General features: G+C 41.4%; 2 protein-coding genes across 8 annotated transcripts in view; one reads left to right on the forward strand and one right to left on the reverse strand.

The window, feature by feature from the left end:
- The window catches only part of cdk19 (cyclin dependent kinase 19), a gene marked incomplete at both ends in the record, with an annotated part of 72,361 nt that extends 65,923 nt beyond the window's left edge, over nt 1-6,438 (reverse strand). For 3 of the 4 annotated variants that reach the window (XM_079525485.1, XM_079525484.1, XM_079525483.1), the window contains one exon: nt 6,296-6,423. In XM_079525485.1, coding sequence (XP_079381611.1) covers nt 6,296-6,423 — 128 coding nt within the window. Of the gene's footprint in view, nt 1-6,295 lie in introns of all 4 variants that reach the window. The other variant, XM_079525486.1, reaches the window with a different exon arrangement.
- A 951-nt stretch (nt 6,439-7,389) lies between these two features.
- On the forward strand, nt 7,390-26,739 carry amd1 (adenosylmethionine decarboxylase 1). Of its 4 annotated transcripts, none has more exons than XM_079525923.1 (10): nt 7,390-7,876; nt 13,272-13,358; nt 14,831-14,957; nt 15,790-15,892; nt 18,135-18,177; nt 18,796-18,940; nt 19,286-19,360; nt 21,889-21,981; nt 22,331-22,486; nt 22,737-26,739. In XM_079525923.1, exons 1-10 carry the CDS (start codon nt 7,767-7,769, stop codon nt 22,878-22,880), a joined length of 1,083 nt encoding a protein of 360 aa, XP_079382049.1. In that variant the 5' UTR covers nt 7,390-7,766; the 3' UTR covers nt 22,881-26,739. The 4 variants fall into 4 exon arrangements, with proteins under 4 accessions (XP_079382049.1, XP_079382048.1, XP_079382051.1 ...); XM_079525922.1 differs by having other exon boundaries at nt 7,392-7,876; nt 22,328-22,486; XM_079525925.1 differs by lacking the exon at nt 19,286-19,360 and having other exon boundaries at nt 7,396-7,876.
- Nucleotides 26,740-27,001: the final 262 nt, after the last annotated feature.

Here is a 27,001-nt window from a genome sequence, read left to right on the forward strand (position 1 = left end):
GGCAGCAATCAGGACGATAGGTTGTCAGTACAGCCAATGAGAAACATAGGTCTCAAGTACAGCAAGTGGGCGTGAAAGCACCGCAGAGAGAACATTGACCAGCTGTGCTTACACAGCAGCTGGTAAAAATAGGGGATAGGATTGCCCTGTGCCCTTGCAAAGAAAAAGAGTGAAATGTGAGACTTACTGTAGCACTGAATATGTTCTGCACACTGTGCTGCCTGCAGACAAATATGAAATACTTTGAGCAAATAAGCAATGTTCTAGTGAAAATAATAATAAAGACACAATATAAAGGGTAAATCAAAGAGACTATATTCTATACAAATCAGTGAAAAGGGGCATTATTATTTTTAAAACAAACAGCATCTAACAGGTTCATTATGTGTGCAGTCCTCAAACAGGTCCTCATGGTCTTTAGTTTAGACAACCTGATTTACATGAGGGATCGCCACTGAAGTGGCACATCTGTAATACTGACTGAGCTACAAAGCCACTCCATGCATTAATTAGCATCTTAACATTGGAGCTCTTGGTCTGCAATTGATCATAGCTGGTTTACTTGAAGTAAACAGGTAGTTAAGTCATAATAGTAACTAGTAAGTAAGTAGTATAAGTAGCAGTTACCAAACATTACCAGGATGTAAATTATAGAGATGTAAATTCTGAGCTGAAAGACATGCAAATGACTCAGACAAGACAAGACAAGACACGAGATGACAGTGTCATCTCGTGTCATCTCGTGTCAATCAGTACAATCACTGCTTCCTCATTTCCTTAATTTTCTTCGGCAAAGATTTCATAGTCTGGTCTGCTGATAATCATACTAGGATACTTTCGACATGAATTTCAGCAAATGGGTTTTTAAGTAGGTCAGATTGGATTAATCTTGTATCGGCCGAGAACGGGGGTGTCTATCTCCTTTTCAATGCATTAGACTGCTGGTAGATGGATTGCTGAGGTGGATTGCAGCACCAACTACCAGTTCCCAGCACGTATACGTTAGTTACCCAAGCCATGCTACTTATACGTTGAATTGGTTGTGCTCAGGAGTCAGGATCGGAACCAGAACCTTGTAGTCCAAGTTGCATTCATTCAAATAAGATCCCGATTGCAGCTGTAAGCTCCATTAATACACCAGTAGAATTACAGTTTATCTGGACACCCACAGTTGATTAGTGTCCAGAATACTGTGGGCATTCTCATTACCAAGTACTCAGAACTTGTATGGCTGCTTCACAGACTTCCAAAAGTGTTTGTCACTTGCCTCATATACTGAATGAACAGTACAGTAGTATCCTGGGCTGGCTCTTATACAGGCGCAGTATAGAGCATAGCAGTGGGCGTGGTTTTCTGGACCCACTGAAAACTCTCCAATTCATTTTTCCCATAGAGATTTACAAAAATATTTATATAAATTATTCTAAGCCTAGAATCAAGAACCATGGTGAATCATGACCATAGAACCTTTGATTCTGTGGGAAAAGAAATAATTGAATATTTAATTATATGATATACTATGTTTAATAAATATATATTTTTTCCTCTGGATGGCTCTAGCCGACCTCTCAGCCAATGGGATAGCATTGCATTGCAGCCAGCAAGTTGCAACATTCCACACACACCCAAATACAGATAGACACAGATATTTACATTTCATAGCACAATTCTGCAGATAAAAGCTGCAGCTGGTAATTAATTGATGTTCATCAATTCTTGTTTCCCCACTGAGAGCCTGTTTCCACACTTTGTTTCCAAGGAATAGGTCTCTATTTTCTGCTGGCTGGGATAAACTAGACTGTTGCATGTCGCTTAATCCAGCAGCATAAAAATGCAAGCTTAGTCAAACAAGTGTGGCAGCTTACATCGTTCTGCAGAGACATTTGACAAATCTGTTATTTGTATAAATACAACATAATTAGTGGGAGGTAAAAGGCCTCTCAGCACATTATTACTTCTTTCAAATATAAGCCAAGGCCAATGTAATTTCTCATTCTCATCCTCCCATGGGCCTCTCATATTCCCAACCTAATCGGGCCTAAACTGTGTGATATTATGTAATGCTAGCAGACGAAACGTTTATCTAGAATGGAGTTTTGCAGATTCCTAGTAATTGCAGATTGGTTGTATTATTATTGTGCTAATAGGCTAATACAATATTTGTCTCCACCAGGCCGAAGGCATGGGGAGAGAGTATGTTTTGCACTCCGTCCGTGTGTGTGTGTGTGTGTGAGTCCGTCTGTGTGTTGTGCGTGCGTCCGTCCGTCCGTCCGTCCATCCGTCTATTACTAATCTCCGGCACCGCTAACCCGGTCGATGCCAAATTTTGCACACACACTCCCTGGATGCCAACAATGAACCTCTGCCCCACATTTTCCAGAGTGGCCTGTTATAGCGCCACCAGGAGGCCGACTTTTGAAAAAATGCAAAAATCTCGCAAATCGTTACACACTATCTCTATAGTCATGTGTTCAAGCCGGATCTGTCCGATATTTTATATTCCATCCTAATTGGCTAACATTGGCTTTCAAAGTTTGCAGGATTGGCCCGTTTGGAACAAAATCCTCAAATCATGAATGCAGCGTGCAATTTACGTGAAATCTTTCACAGACTTTCCTACTAGGAATGTAAGTTACTATGTAAGTTACATTTAAATGTTATACTACATGGTACAGGTTTAACATACAATTGGGTAATGCCCCAGCTGCCCTGGTACACTTTTGAGCACTATCAGAATTATCAATAAAACCTTTCATAAAATCCTTTGGCTTACATGAAACCTGTATAACAAACCTGCCAACGTTGTATTACATGTGTATTCTTATCATTGAATGCCTTGTGCGTTTTCTTTTTCTTGTGCTACTAATGCCTTCTGCCCTTCCACATTTTCTGCACTGCTGCTAAAGGAATTAGGATATTGTACCCGTGTTAAGAGGTTTATAATACTGCCATTCTACCTGTGCTTTATTTCTATCTGATCTCGTATTATTGTCTCCACCAGGCCGAAGGCATGGGGAAAGAGTATGTTTTGCACTCCATCCGTGTGTTCGTCCGTCCGTCCGTCCGTTACCAGCTCATCTCCGGCACCGTTGGCCCCATTCATGCCACACTGTGCACACACACTCCCTGGATGCCAATGATGAACCTCTGCCCCAAATATTCCACAACGGCCTGTTATAGCGCCACCATGAGGCCGATTTGGGCAAAACACATTTCTGTTGATTACTCTACACATTTCATCCATACATCACGCAATTCGGTATACACTATCTCCATAGTCATGTGATCAACATGGATCTGCACCATTTCCCATATTCCATCCTGATTGGCTAAGATTGGCTTCCAAAGCTCGCATGATTGGTCAGTTTCAAACAAAACGCCACAAATCACACACTCTGGGCTCCATCTTGCACCACCCTTATCCCTAAACGTATTGTGAGGGGTGGCGCAAGATATAGCCCACAGTGTGCAATTTTCATGACATTATACACGCACATTTCCACTAGGCCGAGGATGCCATGCCACTTACTTTTTTCCAAAACAGCCTCATGGTGGCGCTACAACCGGACAATTCCTGATTTTACCAACAACTGCATCGATCTGTGTACAACTTTGTATGCCCACTCCCTAGAGGCCATGGGGAAACTTTGTCCCTGCATCCCTCCACATCTGCCGGTTATAGCGCCACCATGAGGCCGATTTCTGCAAAACACATTGTTTACATTAGTTGCACAGATTTCATCCAAAACTCACGCAAATCGGTACACATGATCTCTGTAGTCATGTGATCAAGATGAGTCTGTTGGATTTCTCAGATTCTACACTGATACACACTGTATCAGTGTAACACACTGTGGAACATGACCAACCAACATTTCACTGCTTATACCTAAATGACAATAAACACTTCTTACTTATATTTCTCATCATTGAACAATCACAAAAATATGAAGCACTGAAATGCTGTTATATCATGACATGTCGTCTGTTATATTCTCCTCACAATATAAGTGTTATTATTATATTATATCAGAGCATACTTATTTACACGTACCTCGACAGTGGGTGCATATGCAATTATGGAAGGAGGTATAGGGTCCGCACACCATTCTTTTGGTAAAGAATTACTTTATTGAATTAAACGACAACGTTTCGATCTTGATAGATCTTCGTCAGGTCAGTACCATACTGACCTGACAAAGATCTATCAAGATTGAAACGTAATTCTTTACCAAAAGAATTGTGTGCGGGCCCTACCTCCTTCCATTATTATATTATATGAAAACGTATTATTCAGCCTATATTATTCCACAACACAAACACAAATATGACTTAACAAAGAGTATTGCAATATGGACTATGATGTAAAACCACAATAGCACTAAATGAATCCCATCATCTCTAGCTGGAGATGAACTAGATCAAGGTTCCTTGGGGATGACCCAGTCCCAGGTACAGTATTCTGTGACTGCAGGGCTCCAGACTAACATGTTTTAATGATGGAAGTGCTGCCATCACTACGTTTTTTAATTCGTGCCAGACTGCCAGTAGGAATTTGATATGAAATCGAAGCATTAAATGGTAAATGGTAAATGGTGCATTTATATAGCGCCTTTATCCAAGGCGCTTTACATAGATTGTGCATTACATTCACCCATTCACACACACATTCATACACCGATTGCAGCGGAAGCCATGCAAGGTACCAACCAGCACATCGGGAGCAATTTGGGGTTCAGTGTCTTGCCCAAGGACACTTCGACATGTAGACAGGAGGAGCCGGGATTCGAACCGCCGACCCATGGATCATTGGACGACCTGCTCTACCTCTTGAGCCACAGTCGCATTCAAACATTCATACAAAACATTTTAAAAACAGAAATATGGTGAGATTATGCAGATCTAGCCTAAAGTTGTGGAGCATTTTTCTTACTTTGCCACTATACTGCACAAGAGAGGGAAAGATATTCAGCCAGTGCGTATAGTTCAGGGAATAATAAATGAACAATGCAGAATTGGCCAATGGTATGACAAAAACATGAATTTATAGTAATAGTTATATAATAAAAGGCTAATAATAATAAAAATAATGAAAGAAAAGTCAAGTGGTAGCAATGTCAAGTGGTTGCTACCACTTGACATTGCTACCACTTGACTTTTCAAAGTCACTACAGTCACTACAGTCACTGTAGTGCCACCAAGTCACTACAGACAAAAGTAGTTTAGTTCTGATGTGAGAGGTGGCCGATTTGATAGCAGCCAGGCTGATTAATTGGAATGTTGTTCAAATTCAAAGGGCACTGGTCTTCAAGAACCACTGGATTGTATTCAAATTATTATTAATATTATAGGCTATTAGCCACATGAAACCAAACCTGGTGGACCCTGTTGTAAACAAGTGTAATGCTTAATTGGGTCGTCCACTCACAGTTAACAGCCTTTGTATTGAGTTTGTGCTTGAAATGTACTGTAATTCTGCAAACTGTTAATACAATTTTCAATCAATCAATCAAAACCTATAGCGTCCCTGCATTCTGGGGGTGAACATTCACTGCAAATAGCAGATAGCACACAACTTGTCACAATGCAACATGCATGCATGAAAACGTACTCATTAAAACTATAAATAGTGTCACAAGCATGCACAAAAATGTATTTTGCCCACCCATTATTACTGTGTATTAACTGTTAAATGCACTGCACTGCACTGCACGTGACATAACGCCCTCGTCAAATAATTACTGTTAAAGATCAAAATGCAACTCAGACAGTGCATAAAAAGTTTGGCATAATGTAAGTGTAGCCGGTTTAAAAGTAGCGATGCTGATGTGATGCATGACCTCTCGCCAATATTAGAATAGCCTATACTGAATGCAAGCTGCCTTGATTCCCATGAAGAGACTGTCAAATAAAATAAATAAACATCACCAGTGTTGTTTTGGAGGGAGGACCGTTTTGTGAGCGAGTGAGTGAGTGAGTGAGTGTTTGAGCGCGCGAGTGAGTGCGTGCGTGCGTGCGTGCGTTTGTGTGTGTGTGTGTGTGTGTGTGTGTGTGTGTGTGTGTGTGTGTGTGTGTGTGTGTGTGTGTGTGTGTGTGTCAGTGTGTGTGTGTGTGTGTGACTGTGTGTACATGAAAACAAAAACACAGAGACGGGTATAGCGCTCGGGGGACACTCAAATCTATTCCTTTACACGCCCGTGCAATACACAATGGGACTGTATTTTGAAAATGCATTCTACAATCAGTACCTCCCCCCCCCTTCCCCCAGTAAACAATAACGATCTCAGAATCTTACCCGTCTTTGCGCTTAGCTTTATAAACGTGCCCGTAGGTCCCTCGACCCACTTTGCAACCTTCATATTCGAAAAGATCTTCTACTCTCTCTCGTTCGGCCGCGAGCTTTGTTTTGAAGTCGTAATCCATTCTAAGCCATAAATACGTCTTAATTTACAATAAAATAAAATATTAATTATTACATGCATTAATTAAATAATCTGGTCGTTTTATTCCCCCACCATTTCCTTGTTTGGGATTTTGGTCTGCTCCGCTTAATGTTCACTGGCTCGTTGACGTTTCTAATTGGCGCGCAAGGCTTGCTGGGCAACGTAGTTTTTTAAACGTGCCGCCTGGATTCATCAGCACGCGTGTGAGGAGCCTGGGGAACTACAACCCGCATTTCGCGCTGCAGCACTTCTTTACGTACTAAAGAAATGCAGGCATCGGTTTCACACACACAATTACATTAAAATCTTCGCAGTCTTGGCGTAATGCCGGAATTTTGTATTTTATTTTAAACGTACGCCACGTACGATTAAAGCTCCAGCACAGATACCTGCGCCCGTCAAAATGAGACACTTGCCCTCTCCTCTCCTCATAACTTTGTTATAAACGTTATCCGTAATAGGTCGCTCAAAAGTAGCCGATCTACAAGCTCACAAGGCATAGTGTCAGGCGTCATCAACGAAGCGTCGTAACTTAAGCTTGTACATCGGCTCGCGACGCCGTCGTACGACGAATTAGAAATCATATTTTTTGTTATGGTTTTTCGGAGTAGGAGTTATGACTGTAAATCTAAAACCAGCGCTGAAAACAATAATAGCCTACATTTAAATGGCGGAATTGTATATTTTCGTCTTGGAAGTTAAGTGCGTATCATCCTTTTCGAGTTCTATAATCATTACAACTTAATTATTATATCATATCACCCAAATGTGGACCCATATACTTTGATTGAATACCTTTATCTATTTATTTAACACATTTTATAAACACACAGTATCCAAAGGCACACCAGGACAGGCAAATTACACAAAAACATATAGAGTATCATAAAGCGTGTTGATCTATGACTCTATGATAGAAGAACAAAATGTAACGCTGGGGAGATGCATCGTCACGTGATCAACGCCCCTTCCCTTCCAGAGTTTGACAGCTCCTCGGACGAATCACGCTCGTCCTGGGCCAGATCCGGACGCTGTGATTGGTCGGACGGTGCGCCGTGGTGTCGGTGCTGATGAATAAAACCAGTGCGCACCGCTCATTCAGTGCTCTACACAGTATGGCCGGCGATATTAGCTAGCACTCGCTAACGGTATTCTCTGTAAAAAGGGAAGACGGTAAAAAAGAACCAAGAAATTAACACCTGGATTGCTTAAAAGGACATTGAGTCAATAAATTATACCGATCAAGCAAAGGACTAAGTCGACCAACGTCCCCCCCTTCAACGTTTTTTAATTTTCTGTTTTGTTGGTGTCTGTTGTCTCACGATGGAAGAGAACGGTGCACACTTCTTCGAGGGGACTGAGAAGCTGCTGGAGGTGTGGTTCTCCCGGCAAGATGAGACCAAAGGCACCGGGGACCTCCGCACCATCCCGAGGTTTGTGTCTGTCTGTCTATGTGTGGCACTGTGGCTGCCGTGTTTCTGAACTCCCTGGAGCGATCGGGTAGAGTAGACCGTAGACAGGTCGACTGTTAAAGGGGTTATTTATGTATTATATACTTTAGCTCGACAAAAAAACATGATGTCGCCTGCCGTCAGACCCGATCACGTCGGCAAGCCACACCGTCGCACGTAGTAGGGAAGTCCGAATCGCTTTAATGAACAACGCTTCTTGATCACCTCTAGACAGCTGCCCGCCGCACAAACTGCAGCTCCTCCTCACTCAGTGCGACCTGTCAGACGACGCGTTGGAATAAGAAACTCACAAGTCACAACAACGTTATTAATATTTGTTCAGAGCCCTTACCCTTTCCCCCCTGGTCATTTTATCATTATGCATCGTTTTAATGAGCCCCGTCGGGGCCCTGGCGCCAGAACACGTCGTCACTGCTGTTAAAAATGGCCACTTCATCGTCCCCCCCCAACACATTGGCACTTGCGGAGTCATTCATTCTTCCCCCGTCATTTTTCTTCCCAGCGTCAGGTCGAAAATAGCAAGCTACGAGCTCAACAACGTTGAGCTTCAAGATCTGCTATTTTCGACGAGCGTCACAGTCTGAAATACAATGATTATTATGCATTAGTTGAGTAACGCTGTGTAATAGCCTATGTAATAAGTGGGGAGAGAGAGATACAATCACAACTGACAGGTGTGCTGGTCTGGTGGTAGCATTATGAGTTACTATGATGAGGATGAGGCCTCGGCTCAGTCGCATCATGGATCTTTTTTGGCACAAGTCACTGTCTCCCCCTTTAAGTTATCATGCGCACAGGCGCGTGGAAATGGCACGTCAATCTGTAATGGGCTCTCGTGTGTATGATCGCTAATATTCATAGTGTCTGACTGACGGTCATACTGGTCAGACAATTCGTGTGTTTTTGCTTGAATGTAACGTTTTAACGTCAGTAGGGCTTCTTTCTGTGGAAAGCTAAAGGGGGTCCATAGTTTGGTGCGTCATGAGGTGGCCTAGGACTAGGAGGCCGTGTTCTTACAAAGATGGCCCGGCGGCAGACAAGTTAACAAGCATGTAGCCTGGTAGGTAGGTAGACGGTGACCGGACCGCGTGCTCTAGCTGGCTTCTAGCCATTCCTTATGCGGCATTTGCTATTCTGGATGGGCACCGGGACAAGATTTATAACCTCTGCGGCACTCGGAGATCACACAGCCGCATGAAACAGCCACATTTGACGCAGCTTTTTAACGCGAACGACGCCTTCAGAGCATCTGCGTCTCCAGTCGGCCAAGGGCCAACGTCACGAATGAATGGAGACGTGAACTGGCTACACGCAGTTAGTAAATACATGAACACTGAGGATTGAGGAATTTAATGCTTGGGTGTCATTGTAGGCTAATAGAGAGATGTTAACCAGTGTGTGGTTCAGCTGCATGGTTTGACAGACAGCGATTACTTTTCTGTAGCTCATCATACTACGATAGCATTACATTAGGTATATTTATTACCACGTGGGACATACTGTTGCAGTTGGGCTAGTCACGTTTCCCAGCACCCAGCCTTCTCCACCCACTTCATGTGATTGGTCCCGGGCTCCCTCTCTTACGTATGATTGCCTTGGAACCACTACTGTGATGCATTCTAGGAAAGGCCGTAGACACCTCCTCATCAAGATAGTGTTTGTCACAACACATGTCCAGCATCAATCATCGAACATTAGGCTATATAAATCCACTTTAAGCCAAGCAGACATGAATGGTTATTGTCAGCAACACTGGTGGCTTTGAATGCGCTGAAGTTGAACTCAATTTCAATTTGCTGGAACTTAAACAATACACTTTTGTTGGTTAGAGAAGACTTTGGTTTTGAATCCTTGGTGTGAAATGAGGTGGAGAAACTTGGAGGTGTGGTGTCATACAGTAAATAGTTCACAGATGATGCTGCAGCAGCTGATTGAAAATAAGTCAGAGCAATGGCTAATTATTATTAGTCACTACAGCCTAGCCGGTGATGTGTGTCTATATATTGCAAGCAGGTATTCTGTTTGAAACTGCATGATCCATGACCTATTTTAGCTCCTCTCTCTGCATGTGGCAATGTCCCAAGTCCTTTTAATTAGTCCAGTGCACGAAAAGCCAGAGTTTCTCAGTTGTTAGCCAGATCACAAAGGCTAGTTTAAGACCGGTGTGTGTGTGTGGGCCTGGCGAGTGCATGGCGACTGGCATTAATTTACTGCCGTGAGGGAAGATTAACGGCTCAAGAGAGACGCTGTCAGTGGATCAGGCCGGAGCTGGATGCCTGCCAATGTCCAAATAAGTCCACAAGGGCATCTGATTCACAAATCTGGACTTCACTTCACTCGCTCCACTAGCTTCTCTCTATGCAGGGTTCAGGGAGCAGCGTAATATTGAATAAGCCTAAATATAAGCCTAATTATTTACACTTTGGTGAATGTTATTACAGCTGCGTGACCTTCACCTGTGTCTCGTGACCCCCCCCCCCCCCCCCCCCCCAACACACACATCACCACCCTTTCTTGCCTTACTAACCTTTCTATTACTCCAGTTTACCCAAATAAATAAACTTGCCCAAGAGCTGTTACTCAGACATGTGTTTGCTCAGCACATGTTCTTGTCTTGTTTTTGAAGGGAGCTGCTCTCCTGCCATTCATCTGCCCTCCCCCTTTTACACCCATCTTCTCTGGTAAAGTTGACACTGCCGAGGGACCAGAAATAGCCTCAGTGTCCAACCCCAGTGTCTATTTCACACTGAAATGGGAGCTTACCCATGTCTCCGATGACAGGGTCTCTTTAGGTATGAAGCTGGCATGTTGCTCTTGTGATGTCACTGAGCAGGAAGTACAGTGACCCAGCTTTGGCTGTGGGTTGCAGTCAAGTTCAAACTTGTTAATCCTGAAAACCAAGTTTGTGTAGTAGTTTTAAATAAACAAAGCACACATACCTCCGTTCTAGAGTCACTCTTAATTGCACCGATGGCACTGTGGCTGCTTATATCTGTAGGATTCAGTGACAAAAAAATATATAATTTAATTTTAATGTCACTATGGTAATAAGAGGTGATACTTTAGTAGTTTATCAGAAGGCTATTTATTTAGGCTCCTTTAAAAATGCAACATTATTCAACTTGATAGATGAAGGTGAAAAGTCTAATAATAGTGTACTTTAAATGACATTGATTCAAATACAATCTTATTGATTATTTACCAAATGTCAACACAATTTGAAACATTTTAATATTATTATAATGAAAATGCATGCAAATTAACCAGTAAGCTATTCAGCATATTCAGATTTTTTTTTTTAAGCTAACTGTTGACATCCCTACTATATTGCAGCATAATTTGTGTTTTAGCTGTTAAAGCTGCTATAAGCAATAATTTGTCAACATTTTAATAACCCTTTTTTTCCTCTTTTTCTTTTTGGTATTCAGACAGCCAGCAATGGGTAAAACGCTCTGAAAAGAAATTTAGTCTGTGACGCATCTAGGGACCACAATCTGCATTCAAAGATTTTCCTAGAAGCTTTGTCATTTGTCGATTTTGCCTGTCTACTTCCTGATTGGTTAGTCATTTCGACCGGGTTTTTTTTCGACCAATGACAAGGTTTCTAGGAACATCTTTGAATGCAGATTGTGGCCCCTAGATGTGTCACAGAGATTACATGTTTTGGGGGCTGTCTGAATACCAAGAAAAATAAAATAAAAAGGGTCATTCATTTTTATTTTACATATTATTGCTCAATAATTAATTAATAATTAATTTTAAAAGTATTGTTTCATATCTGTTTATTTTGGATTATATTCAGAACCAAATGTGAGAAAACACTGACAGAAAACACGGTATCCTTTAAATTAAAAGATTATTATTATTATTAACTGATTTGTGGTTTTCTGGTGGGGGAATTGGTTATGTGGCATGATAGGATAGTTTATGTTGTGATGTTATGAACTTATGAGTAACTCATTGTATAGAAGCTTTACAGTCATGAAGTTGAAACTTGAAAAATCTTTACATGGCTTGCCTTATCACAGGCTATTCTTAAATGTGTGGTTTGTTTATCATTGTGATCCACCATCTTGTATCTGGTCTGTCACCTATCTGCAGAGCTTGAAAGTGGCTTGGCATCTTGTCAGTGAGACCTAGCTGGCACTTTAGAAGGTATCAAATCTCAGTTCAGTCATTCTTTTTTAAATTCTACTTAGTCAGTAAGAAATATTATATTTGTGTGTTAAGAATTGTCTATTTGCTGTTTTAACGAGAACATTTCATGGCTTGTATTGCTGCTTTTTAGGAAAGGCTTTTGAGGAATGTACCCGATGCCTGGAGAGACGTTTCGAAAGGATTCTTAACCGGGCACTCTCACATTTTGCACTCGAAAGCGCACAAAGCTTTTTTTTTTTTTTTAAATAAGGACCACTAGAAGGGTCGGTTGATTCATGCAGCCCTGTACCATCTCGCAGGGGGGCGGGGTGGGGTTGTGCAATACTCCCTACTGGTAAATTCCCATTGAGCGGTGTGCTCTTCACTCTTCTCTACCAGTCTCTGCTCCATAATGGACGTTCCGCATGCGCTTTCCTGCTCGCTTGGGCTGCCCCTCCAAGGTTGTAGTGGGAATGTGACGCGGTTGCCTCAACACTGCAGCTGTCCTTGAGTACCGAGTGCTGGAGGGAGGGGTGCTGAAAGAGATAGATAGTGAGGGAGAAGCCTGCCCGTTGTTTAGCAGAAAGCTATGTTGTCTGCGCCAGTCTGCCTTCAGTGCTCTACCAAGCGATTGAATACCAGGGATCTAAAACGGGACCCAAAGCCTAAATCCACAATATCCTGCAGATTTTCTGCCCAGTTGCAGTTCCCTTTTATTGCAGCACAACTCGGACTGAAGTGTTTGTTTTGCCTATGAAAGCAAAGGCAATCAATGTGAGAGACTCTATTGTAGCCCTTTTTCCTTTTCCCAGAGAATATAGTAAAGTAGTGTAAGATTTGCACTCGCCTACGAAATTGGAAATGGAAGTTAATTTACTGTATATTAGTAGTTTGCTGGTATCTGATAAGCCCGTTCCAGCACATCCTCATGTACTGGAACTTTACATCCTCTTGTTAATAAGGAATTAATAACGAGGAATGCACTTTGGGTTTACTTTCATTTGAATAATCATGCTCAAGATGGTTCACATTCCTAACTGGCTCTAGAATCTAGATAATTTAATGACATTATCATCATTGTATACAAGACATTTTTATTTCCTTGTTTGGGCATTTTTGTTGGATAATCCCACAGAGCATAGACTATAGGTATGTTTGTGTAATTCTGTAATACACTGTAATACAATATATCCCTTCCCCTCTCTCTTTCTTGTTTCAGGTTTGAGTGGGACAAACTTTTGGAGAATGTGCATTGTTTGATCATAAGTGTGACAAAAACTGACAAGCAGGAAGCTTATATACTCAGGTGAGTTCAGTATACTCTCTTACTTCCTTTCCCTTCCTGTTCAGCAGATTACAAAGGCTTAGACAGTAATCTGTTTTGTTTTGTCCAGCACCATGACGGCTTGGAACCATCCTCGGACAGGTGTAGATAGTATGTTTTGAAGGGCTAAATGGCTGTGGTTCTTATAGTTTAGATGCACAACAATAACATTATATTCAAATCCTCCAGTATCCCAAATTGGCCAATCAGGGTTGTCAGACAACAATACCAGTGCGATGTGCCATAGGAAGCCCCCTCACCACCCTTTCCTTCCATCTGGTTCCAAAAGTGTCTACTGGCTTATGACATGCTAAGCAGTTTAAACTGTCTGACAGTTGGGTGTCCAGTGTACATGACGGAGCATTAAGCAGACACAAGGTGAATCCAGGTCATGGCAGCTATTTGCACTGCCACGTCATGGTTACTCTAAATAGATGGCCTGTGTTAGTCAACACTTCATTGTGATGCTCTAGTCTAGTAGTCTGTCTGTGCCTGTTATGACATTGTATTAGATTAGACAATTACCCTGGCATACCCCGTAGGCTCACACATAGCAAGTATAGGTATAGTATCACCCGTTGCCTGTCCAGTGACATAGACTGTCTCCATCTTTAGATTTTTCTACATAAAATAAAGGTGACTTAACTGCCCAATATCCTTACAAAGACCCAGTAGTTTTCACAAACTCGACCAGTCGTAGTTCAGACTCTCTGAGTAATTATGGATTTCCAAAGTACCAAAAATAGACTAATCTATAAGCTGACAATGCATCGCATCTTGACGCTTTGTGAGGTTGTAGATTGGCTATTTTCATTATTTTAGACATTTTAAAAGAACTATTTTGCATGTTCTCCCCCTGTCCCCTAGGGTAGGTACCCTCACAAAAACATGCAGTAATCCTGGTCTCTAAATTACCTCTCACTGGCCAGCCTGATGGAGGGGAAAGGAACTGGTCGGAATAACGTGTTCCTTCCACACGCTACGTCCGGCCGGAGAAACTCTCCCCTGTCAGGTGAAAAGAAGCAGCTTGGACTCCTCATGCATAGAAGGAAGCATGAGGCCAGTCCGCTGCCCTCCCAGGTTTTCAGATGAAGTGTAGCGCCCAGGATTACATTAGATAATCGACACTGGGTGAAAAAATGGGTTGCAAAAATCGTGGGGTAAAAAACATCAAAATAGAGATACTGGGTATAATTTGGCTCTGTATTACTATTGGGTAACAAGTTTGCCCAAAGTACTGATATCGTAAATTCATTAGTTTATATTGCAATGATAATATATGTGGTTTCCACAAAATCCCAAGACGCACCTGGACATGTGACATGTGACATGTCCAGGTGTACCGTGGGATTTTGTCTCTCACGACACACCAGTGTGCCTCGGGCACACTGTTTTGGAACTACTGGTCTAATTGTTCCGTCTTCCTGCCTTGTTCCTCTGTTTGTCCTCCCCAGTGAGAGTAGCATGTTTGTCTCCAAGAGACGTTTCATTTTGAAGACATGCGGAACCACCCTCTTACTGCAAGCACTGGTGCCTCTGCTGGAACTCGCCAGGGAGTATTGTGGCTTTGATGCCATCGAGGTGAGAGCAATTTTTTTTTACATCACATACATAGGTACATTTACTAGTATATTTTACCAGCAATATCATATTGATCAGTGCTTTCTTGTGTATTTTTATTTTTAAAACATCCCCTCCAGCTTTCCCCCTGCTCCCTACCTACCCACCCACAAAAACGAAAAAAGGAAATAAAAAATAAAATAAAAAGAAGGAAAGTAAAGAGAAGGAAAAGAAAGTGAAAAGAGAGAAAAAGGAGAGAAAAAAGAAAGAGAAAAGGAGTGCACAGCATGTTGACTCAACCTCAAATGGTGCATGGCATGCGCCACATGAGTTGTGATCCAGGATAGAGGAGAGAATCTAGCATGTAATCCATATGCACACAGTTAAATAATCAGTGTTAATTTAACATGATGGACCTCATGGGTCCACTTGATTCTATCTTTAACTACTTAAACCATATACTTAATTTGACATCAATAGGCAAACATTAGCCAAAATGGCCAATCTACAAGCTCGTCACGTAACAATGTGAAACGTTTTGTGTTTGTAGTTGTGTTGTTCAACTGTTATGACAGAACCATAACATCCCAGAATGGGCATGCTAGGGTTAATGTGGTTAAACTCTGAGTTAAATCAATAATGAGGATTTTACTTTGCAGAGCTATTACAGATAAACACACTTTACTAGGTTTGCATAAAAATAGATTATCCTAATTAATTTTTTGAGATTGCAATGAGTAAAATATATTTAGTTCTGGACTGGTCAATAGTCTTTGAACAAACTCTCTTTACATCTCCAAACATCCATATTGTGACTATTTTAAATTACAATGGGCATTTGTTTCCTCAACAGAATTTCTTCTATTCTCGCAAGAACTTCATGAAGCCCATCCATCAGGAATTTCCTCATCGAAACTTCCAAGAGGAAGTGGAATTTCTCAGCCAGATTTTCCCAAGTAAGTAATACCCGAGTAAATACTAGCAAATGTTTTTAAATGTCCAATGACACGCCCCAGAAAATGTCATTATGATACTGTGCATCATTTGGCCTCAGTGAAAAAAAACAGTCTGAAAACTCACGTGACGGGGCACGCTGAGCACTGGCTACTAGGCTTAGTAGGCTAGCAGGTTAGGCTAGTAATTTAGATAGCAGATTTGCGTTCGTACTGGCTAAATATGGCATTAAAAATCACACCTGTGTGAAGTGAGGAGCGCTAATATATTAAAGTCTAACTCATGTTGATTAGGTCATGTAATGGTGAAAACAAACGGTGCCAACACAAACATTAAATCCTCTTTATTGTTAATGGCATTTAATGTTTGTGTTAGGGACAAGATGACGTAAATTTTCCCTTCATTGTCAATGGCGTTTTTAAAACAAACATTGAACTAAACATTAAACCTGTATATAGCTAGCGCCCCTCAAAAATATTAATTTCTATCGAATATCTTAGTAACAATGCAATTGACTTGCTGTGTTTTTGTTTTTAGGGTAACTTTTGCATAATCACAATATCACACTGGCAGGGAAATGTTTATCTCGGGTGGCAGGAGGAGTCGTATCAATACAGTAGGGATAAATACAATATGCCCCCAGACTGCTGTGTGACGTCATCATAACATGAACAGTATCATAATGATATTTTCGGGCCGTGTCATGCCTCCTTTAAGCTACAGTCCAGGACATATTCTAACCATTCTGTATGGTAAAGTTAGAGTATGTTAATACAATTTACCTAGCACATCTGCAGTGGTTGGAGGGGTCTCCCTACTCCCTACTCCATTGCAAACTTTCAATCAGTAAAGTTATTTGAAGCACCAGATTGGATATTAGATGCCATCTTTATTGTATTTCTACTTCTGTGACCGCGGAGAGTAAAGATCAGAGTAAAGGTCAGTTTCTCAACCCATCTATGAAGGTTAACAAACAAATTGAGCCCTCGGCCCCTCGCAAAAATGCGGGCAAAATTTGTGAGTGCCCCAATAAGACAAAACTTTCTAAATTTCATTATGCTTTAAGTAGCATGTGACGTGTCAAACTAGCTAAATTCGTCCATAGCCACTTGCAAAAAGGGCCCAATGTGATGACCTCATCACATTTGTGATGACTGCTATGGCCATTTTTAGCCCAAGGAGTGTTTTCACATGCTACTTAAAGCATAATGAAATTTAGAACATTTTGCCTTATTGTGCCTTAGCAAGTTGTTAATGCTGGCCATATGGATTTGCTCTCACGAATTTTGCCTGCATTTTTGCGAGGGGCATGGTGGCTTTTTAACCTTCATAGAACATAAATCCACTGAGAAATGGACCTTTGCTTTCCGGTCACGAAGTATCAGATATTACCCAACTATATTGGAAAGGAATTGGTCCTCTTCCTTACTCCCTTTGCAGGTCTTACCAATTATACTAATTGGGGCTCTGTTCCATGCTGGTCAAAGTCATGTTGGCTCACTGGAAAGACTCTGCTACACCAGCGGGGTTCAGGGACCCTCATCGTTCCTTGAGGGGGTTCCAAATTCCCCCTTACAGGTGTGTAACTCTGAGAGTGTACAAATGGACTCTTATAGTTATGCAGGTCCTTGAAATTAAAACATTTGAGAACCACTGTGCTACACTAAATAGAACAGAGCCTTCATGGCTGCTGTCCATAGAGCCCCCGAGAGAGAAACACAGACATAACACTTAAGACTGTAGCTTTAAATTGTTGGCATGTATGTATCACCCTCTTTATTTTTTGAGGGGCCTCCTATACAGCTTTTGTCCCCTCATGTCTCATATTTGCCATTGACAATGAAAGGAGAAATTAGGTCATATGTGCCTCAAATATGACGGAAATTTGTGGCAACACAAACATTAAATGCCATTGACAATGAAGGGAAAATTTACGTCATATGTAGACGAGCAAATCGGCTAACCAATCACATAAATTCAGTTCTTAATGAGATGATGTATAATGATAAGGGCGCCCCTCACTTCACACGGGTGTGATTTATTTTTCTAATGCATATTAGATTTTTTATTTCTAGTCTTGCATGTTTCAAGTGTGACAGGACTAAGAGTGACAGAATGTGTTATGTGACTCAGCAACACAGAACAAGCTGTGCTGTGCATCACATGCCTGGGCCACCATGAGCTCATGAACATGGGAACAAACATGACGACTGACATGAGTGTCCATCATTTTTCCCTCTCCAGATGGAGCAGCCTACTGTATGGGCCGTCTGAACTCTGACTGCTGGTAAGACACCTGACAGACGTGTTATCTATCTTAATCTAGCTAATCATTTTAGTAATGAGGACGGAAAAATGTATGGCGCCAAACTTTGAAGACGGAAACATTACCGTGTATGGTGCAGAAATTTGAGGACGGAATAATTACCATGTATGGCGGAGAAATTGGCGCTGTTATATATATATATAGTGGCTCAGAAATGGCTCAGAAATGTGTAGGTTAATGTATCTATTAACCCATAATGGGCGGTAACCCCTTTTGGTGTTTTACCCCCTCAGGCCGGGAACCCATTTTGAGGTTCTGTACAGTATGTACAGTATTTAAAAAAGGAAAAATGTTGATGCTGCTATATAAATATTTGAAGTTTTTCAGAAAACGTAGGTCAGGATTTAGAGGCATTTTTAGAATCGGCCTCAGGCCTCAAGTAGGTTTTACTGACAGAGGAAAGATGATGGAGGACAGATAACGGACACTCCTTCACCTGGGTGGAATGTACTCACAATACACTCATATCATATCCCAAAACGGGTATGGCCTAGTACTAATACAATTTGAGTTGTATAAATATTGACACTATACATGACGAATGTATAGTAGTCAATAATAACTATTCTTTTCCTCTAGGTACCTGTTCACCCTGGACTTGCCAGAGTTCTGGGAGAACAAGCATGCAGATCAGACACTGGAAGTTCTGATGAGTGACCTTGACCCAGCGATCATGGACCAGTTCTACATGAAAGATGGTGTTTCTGCAAATGATGTCACTCGTGTAAGTCTCCCAACATGCCCCTGCAACTTAACACATTGACTGCGAGTCCCACGAGTTTTGGCCAAAAGGCTCAGACTGCCAAACGCGACACGACCTTTGTTTTGTTTTTACACTGGAGGCCGCTCTTCCCTAACCTATGGTCTTTGGTTGGTTTCGGTGGTTCTCGGGAGACCTCATGACACGTCGATCACAAAAAATAAGCTTTCCCAACCCTGTAGGAGCCAGTGGAAAAACCCCACACAATGCATTCCTATGGAAAACAGTGTGCCTCGCTCGCTCTACACCAGAGCCTGTAGGTTTCAAACCAATTGTCGCGTATGGATCATGATTATTTTCCGATTCTAGGACACGCGTGCGGGTCATTTGAGGGAACCCGTGCGCGGAATGGAGCGACGCAGACTATTCGATGATTTTTCAAAGGTTAGTGAAAAACTCTTAAGAACTGGCAGGCAACAGGATAGAAGATGTTTTCATTCTGGCAGTCAAAGTGGCCCACTGGCCCCTCCATAGGCTCAAGGAGGGGGGGAGAGGGGGGGCAACAAAAAAGCAACAACACTACCAAACTGAAAAACTTTAACAAAGAGTATAATTAACATATGTATTTTTGTTCTCAAAAAATCTCAGTGTGCACTGTGCAGCATTACGGAATAGAGATAAGGCGAACATGACGTCCTGCACAAATTAGTGACTCATTTTAACATTGCGATTACAACATTAACAGCAAAATGAAATGGTGTTCAAGCATTTAGTGATGTCTCAAAACATGAGACGACAGGACTTCACATATCTATAACTGAATCGTAGTTCAGACCTTCAGTTAAATCTCTCTCAAACGCTAGGAGGCACAGACTATTTAGGCGAGACGAGAGGTTGTCATTGTACCTACTTATGTGTGCACTTTTTACTCTTTGTACACTAGAAAACAGGTGTTCAAGACTACATGTTGTCATTGGCAATGTAATTAGTGCCCTTAAGAAGTAATGGATACTGGCAAAAACATCAGCTGTCCAAAAGCGTGTCAAATTTAGCTCCCTTGCGTTCTTTGATAGCAAGGTGGGTCCAAAATGAAGAAAGCTCCTGTTCTTTAACTGTTGCACCAAAAACCTGCCAGGGAAGTAAAGGTGATGGCCAGACCCCCACCCCATAAAGACAAAGGTAGGTGAGGGTCGCTCTACTGAATGGGAACAGTGGTGATTGGCTGCGTTGTCAGGGTGTTTCTGTCTTTCTTTTACGGTCATTGTTTTTCAAAGGCAGGTGAGATCATGCTTGGGCGTTGCTTCCCTTGCCTCTATGGTAAATACGCCTCTGCCCCAACAGGCCTAGTGGGCCCAGGCCCAGGGGCCCAATAGTCAAGGGGGCCCTTTAGAACACGGTTTCCCAAACAGTGGGCTGGGACCCATTTTAATGGGTATAAGTAAATAAATAGCCAGGTAGGCTACTTAATAAACTGACATCACACAGAGTTCTCTCTCTTTGAGCACCCAATTCACAGCTCTGCCAAACTCAAAGTACAATAATAATGCCTGTCAATCACCTTTGACTTGTGCTTGAAGGACAGCGTTTTTTCTCCCCCGTGAAACTCTATCAAAGTACAATAATAGTGCCTGTCAATCACCTGACTTGTGCTTGAAGGGCCTAAAGTAAGCTGGAATGGAAATATACATTATTTGGTACAGTACATTGTTTGTTTAGTATACATTGTGTCTGTCTGCTTTTGGTTAATTGTTTTATTTGCGGCTTTATAAGTGGCTATGACATGCAAAAAAGGGGGTAATATTGTGATGATGGTCATTTTGGGAATGCAAATCTAACCAATGAACTGTATGCCTTGTATCTACTGTATCATATATATGTCACTCAGATTGTCAGCACTAGATCCTTGCATATAAAAAATATATTTCCCCACAAATATCTTTAATAGCTTTACCAACATTGTTCATGTGAAATCACTATGTAAGCCTGGATTCTGGGAAAAGGCATGTCAAGATGGGGAAATTACTGGGAGAATGCTGGGGCTGGCGCAGTCACAAACTTGATTATAATATCCCCCACCAAATCTTTTAGTTGCACTAATATTGTTCATGTGAAGTAGTTTGTTTTTATGCTTCTTCATCGAAATGATAGAAGTCTCCATAGTTGCATGGGTCTCCGGTCGCTGACCGTCTGTCTCCGAGGGAGGCGGCTGTGAGAGCAGCCACTGAGGCTCACATTCTGACGGCTAGACTTCATGCTTCAACCCTGCAGAGTGGCGTGGCTGCGTGGACATGACCAGGACGATAAATCATCATAATGATTTTGATAATTACAGTGAATAAGCATAAACAAACTAGTTCACATGAACGATGTTGTGGTAACTAAGGTATTTGAAGAGGGATATATATTTTAGCCCTGGCCCCTGGTTCTCTCAGCCTGCTATTCAACGGGTGCTTTTAGCCAGGGTTTAGATGGTCTCAGTGGGGACCCAGGGGCTTGGTGGCTGGGATACCACGGGACTCTAATGTGAAATTGCCATTATGCAACAGTTACCCTAACAAAACAAACACCTCAACTCAAGTTCATTGTAACTAAGATATTTGATATAAATTCATTTTCTGCACAGGCAAGGTGCGAGCGAACAGCGCTGAGACGGCGATATCACATGAAGAATTGTCCCAATATGGAGCATCGGCCATTGCGTTGCGACGTAGCCTGAACCAATCAAATAACCAATAAATAGTAGCGTGTAGATCTCAACCAATAAATGTGTTTGCGGGGCTGCGAAATCTCGCTCAAATAGAGACTGCGAGCGAATATAGGAGGGGTGGACGTCACTCGCGGTACGTCAGGACAGTATTTTAATGAGATTTCCTCGTTCGCTCGCTAGCGTCACTGGCAGTGCGGATGAGGTGAAAAAACAGAAACACTTTTGGAGAGCACGTGTGAGTGAATTGCATGTATTCTTCTTTCAGATGAGTGGAATACGTGACCTGATTCCAGGTTCTGTGATTGATGCCACAATGTTCAACCCTTGTGGATACTCAATGAATGGAATGAAGACTGACGTAAGTTACTATGGTAACCTTTGACTAATGTCCTCTTTATGTATGTATGTATGTATGTATGTATGTATGTATGTATGTATGTATATATATATATATATATATATATATATATATATATATAAAGAAACATGCTTAAGGTGATTTGATTAACACTTAACAGTGTGTTCCAAAAGTATGTGTATTGACATTCAATATGTAACTCTGGAGTATTTGTGTACATGCACCACCTCTCTTTATTCACTGTCCTGTTTTGATAAAGCAGAAGAGTTATCAGGTGTCCATCATTGTTCTGTTTTCCTTGATTGCTGGCATCTGTTGGAAGTCAAGTTTTCTTTTAATGTTCCAGCAGGGAACGTACTGGACCATCCACATCACTCCAGAGCCAGAGTTCTCTTACGTCAGCTTCGAAACCAATCTCTCCCAGACGTCCTACGATGATTTGATCAGGAAGGTGGTGGACATCTTCAAGCCAGGAAAATTTGTGACTACACTTTTTGTGAATCAGGTATGTTGAACTTACGATCAAGGGCTTGGGGGTATTTATATACACTACGTTGGAATGTCTTGGTGCATGAGCGGCCAGTAAGGACAACGTAGACAGACAAACGTTTGCGGATCCAATTATGAGGGCACTACTTGAAGCTATATAGTGAAAGTTAAATGACCATAGTATCACAACATTAAGAAACACCTCTGACATATGTGCTTGTCATGTAACAGCCTTTTTATTGTCTCTTTTTCTCTTCTTCCATCAGAGTTCCAAGTGTCGCAGTGTCTTTTCTTCCGCCCAGAAACTCGAGGGCTACAAACGCCTCGATCGCCAGTTGGCCCAATTCAATGATTACAATTTCGTCTTTACAAGTTACGCCAAGAACCGCCAGCAGAACCAGCAGAGCTGAGCTGTCCAGAATGAAGAAGAAACGTAAAAAGAAAGTCATCGGCCATGTGTGGGGGTCCCCCCCCCATGCTCGGCTTTCTTCCCCGACGGAGAGGCTACTCCTCCCCCTTCCCCTCCACGATTGTTGTCGTTGTTTAGGATCTCTTGGCACAGAAGAGGCCGCCCCGGCCCGTAGTTTAACTTTCAGTTTGAATTGTATGCATTGTTGTACCTTAGGACTCTTGCATGAAAGCTCGTTTCTCTGTTTAGATATTCTAGCTCACTCTTGCTGTGATCTTGAAGTGCATGTAGAGGAATTAAACATGCTCTGTTTCAGGCTGTCCACCCGTGCCCATTGCAGTGGTCCCTTCCTGCAGGTTTCCCCCCTCATTCCTCACAGACAAGGCTTTCGCCCTCACTAGGCCAGGGGCCCTGGCATGCTCAGATGAGTCCACGTCTTCTATTTATTGAGGTTTTTTATTTTTCATTTTTTATTGAGCTCAACCCCCATCCCCTGTCAGTCAACTACCATCAACTGTGTCTGTCAACATCACAGACCTTATAATGTCCAATTTGACCATTTTATATTATTTGCTATTTATGTGTGCATTTTAACAATTCACAACCTGTATAGGTGAGGCCAAGACTATTATTTTGGTATGAAAAGGGAGGACTACTGTTTTTGTCTCAAGTTGAGTGTGTTTTAGAATCGGTTAAAGTTAATAACAATAACCTTCATTCACAGCAAGTTAACAAGTTCTTTACAATAACAAAATAGATCTATAAAATCCAACCCGACTGTTTAAAAGGTCAAATACATAAAATGAATTAAACATATGCAATTTCAAAGGAATTTGTGTTTCATACACACACAAGGATCCTTTCTATTCCTTGTTGATTTTGATTCTTCTGCAAAAAGTTCTGTTGATCTTAAAGAACACCTTTTTTTTCTTTTTATATATATTTTTTAGAAAGAACACATTTAATGGATTTCTCATGAAAGAAATCTACATCCTCATGATTATTGTTGCACTATTGAGATGAAAAGCTCAAGGCTTCTTACTGGTCAGTGCACTGGAGCCAATAGAATTCCTTATTTGGCTATTCATTATTTGGGCTTTGAAGCCAAGATATAATCTAGTCTGACACACCCCTGCTCGGTCAGCCATGGGTCTACACCTCGACAATCATCTAGGCCATTTGAATGTCTCAGTACATTTATAGTTTAATGCCCAGTAATGGAATCCATAATGAATTTGCCTATCCAGGTCTGGGTGAACGTGCACTTAGGGTTCCCTTTGTATTTGCTTTGTAAAGTCTAATATAATATATTAGGCTTATAATATACTGGAGATACACAGTATATTATACTGTTGCTTGCCAAAAATAAATTTGTACTACAATGTATAAATTAAGCTTAATAACGCTGTAAATGGGAACCTTCTAGGGGTTTTACCCCGACCACACTCCCCACAAACCCTCTAAATACTCACATAAATTTATTAAATGGGGGGAGCACTTTGAGTCCCAACTGAATGTAGTGCAGCCAGCTACAAATGGGCTGTCCTACCTGTTGAATGTAGAGGTCTCTAGAGAAGAGCTTTAGCTGTGAATGTATGACTCGAGGAGACCCAGTTTCCCCACCCCTTCCGCCCCCACACCATGTAGCTATGGTGTACAGGTCAGGACAATGCCCTCTGCCGTCCAGCATGGCAGCCATTGTTCCATGGTCCCAGCAGAGTCACCCCCCACCCACCACCCCCGCAACAAAGTCAGACTGTCAGCTGGTCCTAGAATCGTGATATGACAAGAGTAACCCTACTGGCTGCACCACTGGGGCTTTGAATGGGAAATAATGAATCAGACACTTTGCTTACTGCAGCGCTTGCCCAGCAAAGCCTTTTTTCTTTTTTGAAACAATATACATCCTCTCTCTCCCTTTCCCCACCATACAGAAATCGGTAAGCACACAATAGAGGCCCACCAATCTGAGCATGCCAGGGTGATCCCGGATCATTCCGCACATAACTGTTGCATAAACTGCCATTTTATTAATTTTGTGCGCAGACATTTCTTTCTGCAGTGAATTGGTCCAAATGTGGCTCCCTAGCAGTTTTATTTATTTATCTTTTTCTTCTTCTTTCTTTCTTTTTTCCCCTTTTCTTTTTTTGTTCTATCAATGCCCTTTGTTCAGTGAGGGGAAAAATCCTGTGACACTATGGTGCATGTGACTACTAGTGCTGTATTGCTTGACAGTGTAGTGTGCTACCGTCTCTTCCTCTTCCTCCTGTGTAAGTAAGGTCTGTGTACCTCACCCTCTTTTTTGTTTGTTTGTTTTTTGGGTTTTTTATACTGGCTAATACTCAGTTGGAACCGCCACATCCTGATACAGGTTTTAATGGACTGTGGGGACACTTCCTTTTTGAGTGGTTGGGTTAATTTGTCTAATCACATTTGTATTCCTTAAGCTTGATTTACACTTAGTTGAGCTGGGTCTCATACCGAAAATAGCAGATCTACAAGCTCTGCGATGCCCTGTGATGCATTGTGGGCTTGTAGACCGGCAATTTTCATGTGCGAAACTGGTCCGCAACTAACTATAAATCAGGCACAGTGCTGAAGCTTGAGCATTTTTGTAATTCTGTTGCCAGACATGTAGCAGTTACATGGGGAGGGTTGCCTTTTGATTAGTAGCTGAATTATCATTGGCATTTGTATGCTTTCTACCAGAAAATGCAGACTTGGTTTGAATCTGTGTGCGCAGCTAGAGTTACAGAACCTTGCCCTGTCTTCAGCACACGTGGATTACATGGATTACTTTCATCCTCAATTTTGGGAACTAAATATCACATTTATTGGGATGGCACCTATAACAGTAAATTGTGTATTGGATCACTTAAGGCATAAGTATTTGAAAACTATGCAGAAAATGACAGTGGACCATTAGATAAATGAACAATTCGTGCAAATACTCCAAGTGAAATTGACAATTGGAATTGCTTGCCCTCCAGTATGTCTGTCGTGGCTTTTTTGGAGTGTTTTTTATTTAATTTATTTGTTTGTTTGTTTTTTGTTTTGTTTTTTTGCCAGAGGACCAATTTTTAGTTGGAGTCCTTACCTGAAATATCTTTACCTTTAAGTGATCTGCCACAATTGTCATAGGTTCTTTATGTTCATCACGTTACATTTTTAGCTTTTTGTTTAGTTTTTTCACAATCCTTTTTTTGGGGGGTGGGGGGGACTATATACTACTTAGGTTTAACAACCTTGTGTAGTAGGTAGTCCTATTGGTATGAATCATTTTCCTTTTTATACTAAAAACTGAAATGCATTTTATGCTGTTCGATGGTAAAGTTTTTACAAAAACATTTTGTAAGGAATGCATTTTTGCTGCGGACCAATCTTTCTTTTTTCTTTGTCCAACTGTTTTCTTTTTCTTTCTGTTGTAAAACCAGTGTTCAACACTAATTAGTTAAGGGGTGACATGTTGAAAGCGAACTCGATCACGTGGCTCTATTCTTTTTTTTTTTCTCCTTTTATTTTAATTTTTTTTAACCACTGGAGCCCTATTGTCAAATGTTCAAATATTTTCAAAACGTTTTCTAATTTGAAAATGTTTTGAAAATGTTCACCAATAAGGACATACGCCAGGGTTGAAGTGGGTAATCTTGCCTTACCTATTGAATCCAATGGGAAAGGAAAGCGAAAAGCCTCCCCTGAGTGAGAGGGAGCAATTGCAGGAAGTATCAGGATGTACGGAAGGGAAACTTTGCTGTTCTAATTCTTTCTTTTTGCTATTCTTTGAATGGTCAAGATGTGCTAATTTTATCTGTACTATGAGCTTGATGCTTCAATAAATAATAATAAAAAATGCTCGCTTATCTGTATTGTCTTGTCTTTTTGTTACTTCCATGATACAAACTAGTACGCTCACAAGGGAGCAAAAATACCAACTCATGGTGCTTGTCATGTTTAAAAACAACAGACACATTAAAAAGAGGCAAAGCCATTTAAAAACATGAAGTATAGAGGAGACAACATTGGTTAAATGTGCTGATGCATTCAAAGTGCAATATAGATACAGTAGTATCCAACATGTTTTAATGAAATGGATTAAAGAGAGGGAACAATGTATTGATTTAT

The sequence above is a fragment of the Electrona antarctica genome (assembly GCF_951216825.1).
Source record: "Electrona antarctica genome assembly, chromosome: 17".
Taxonomy (NCBI): Eukaryota; Metazoa; Chordata; class Actinopteri; order Myctophiformes; family Myctophidae; genus Electrona; species Electrona antarctica.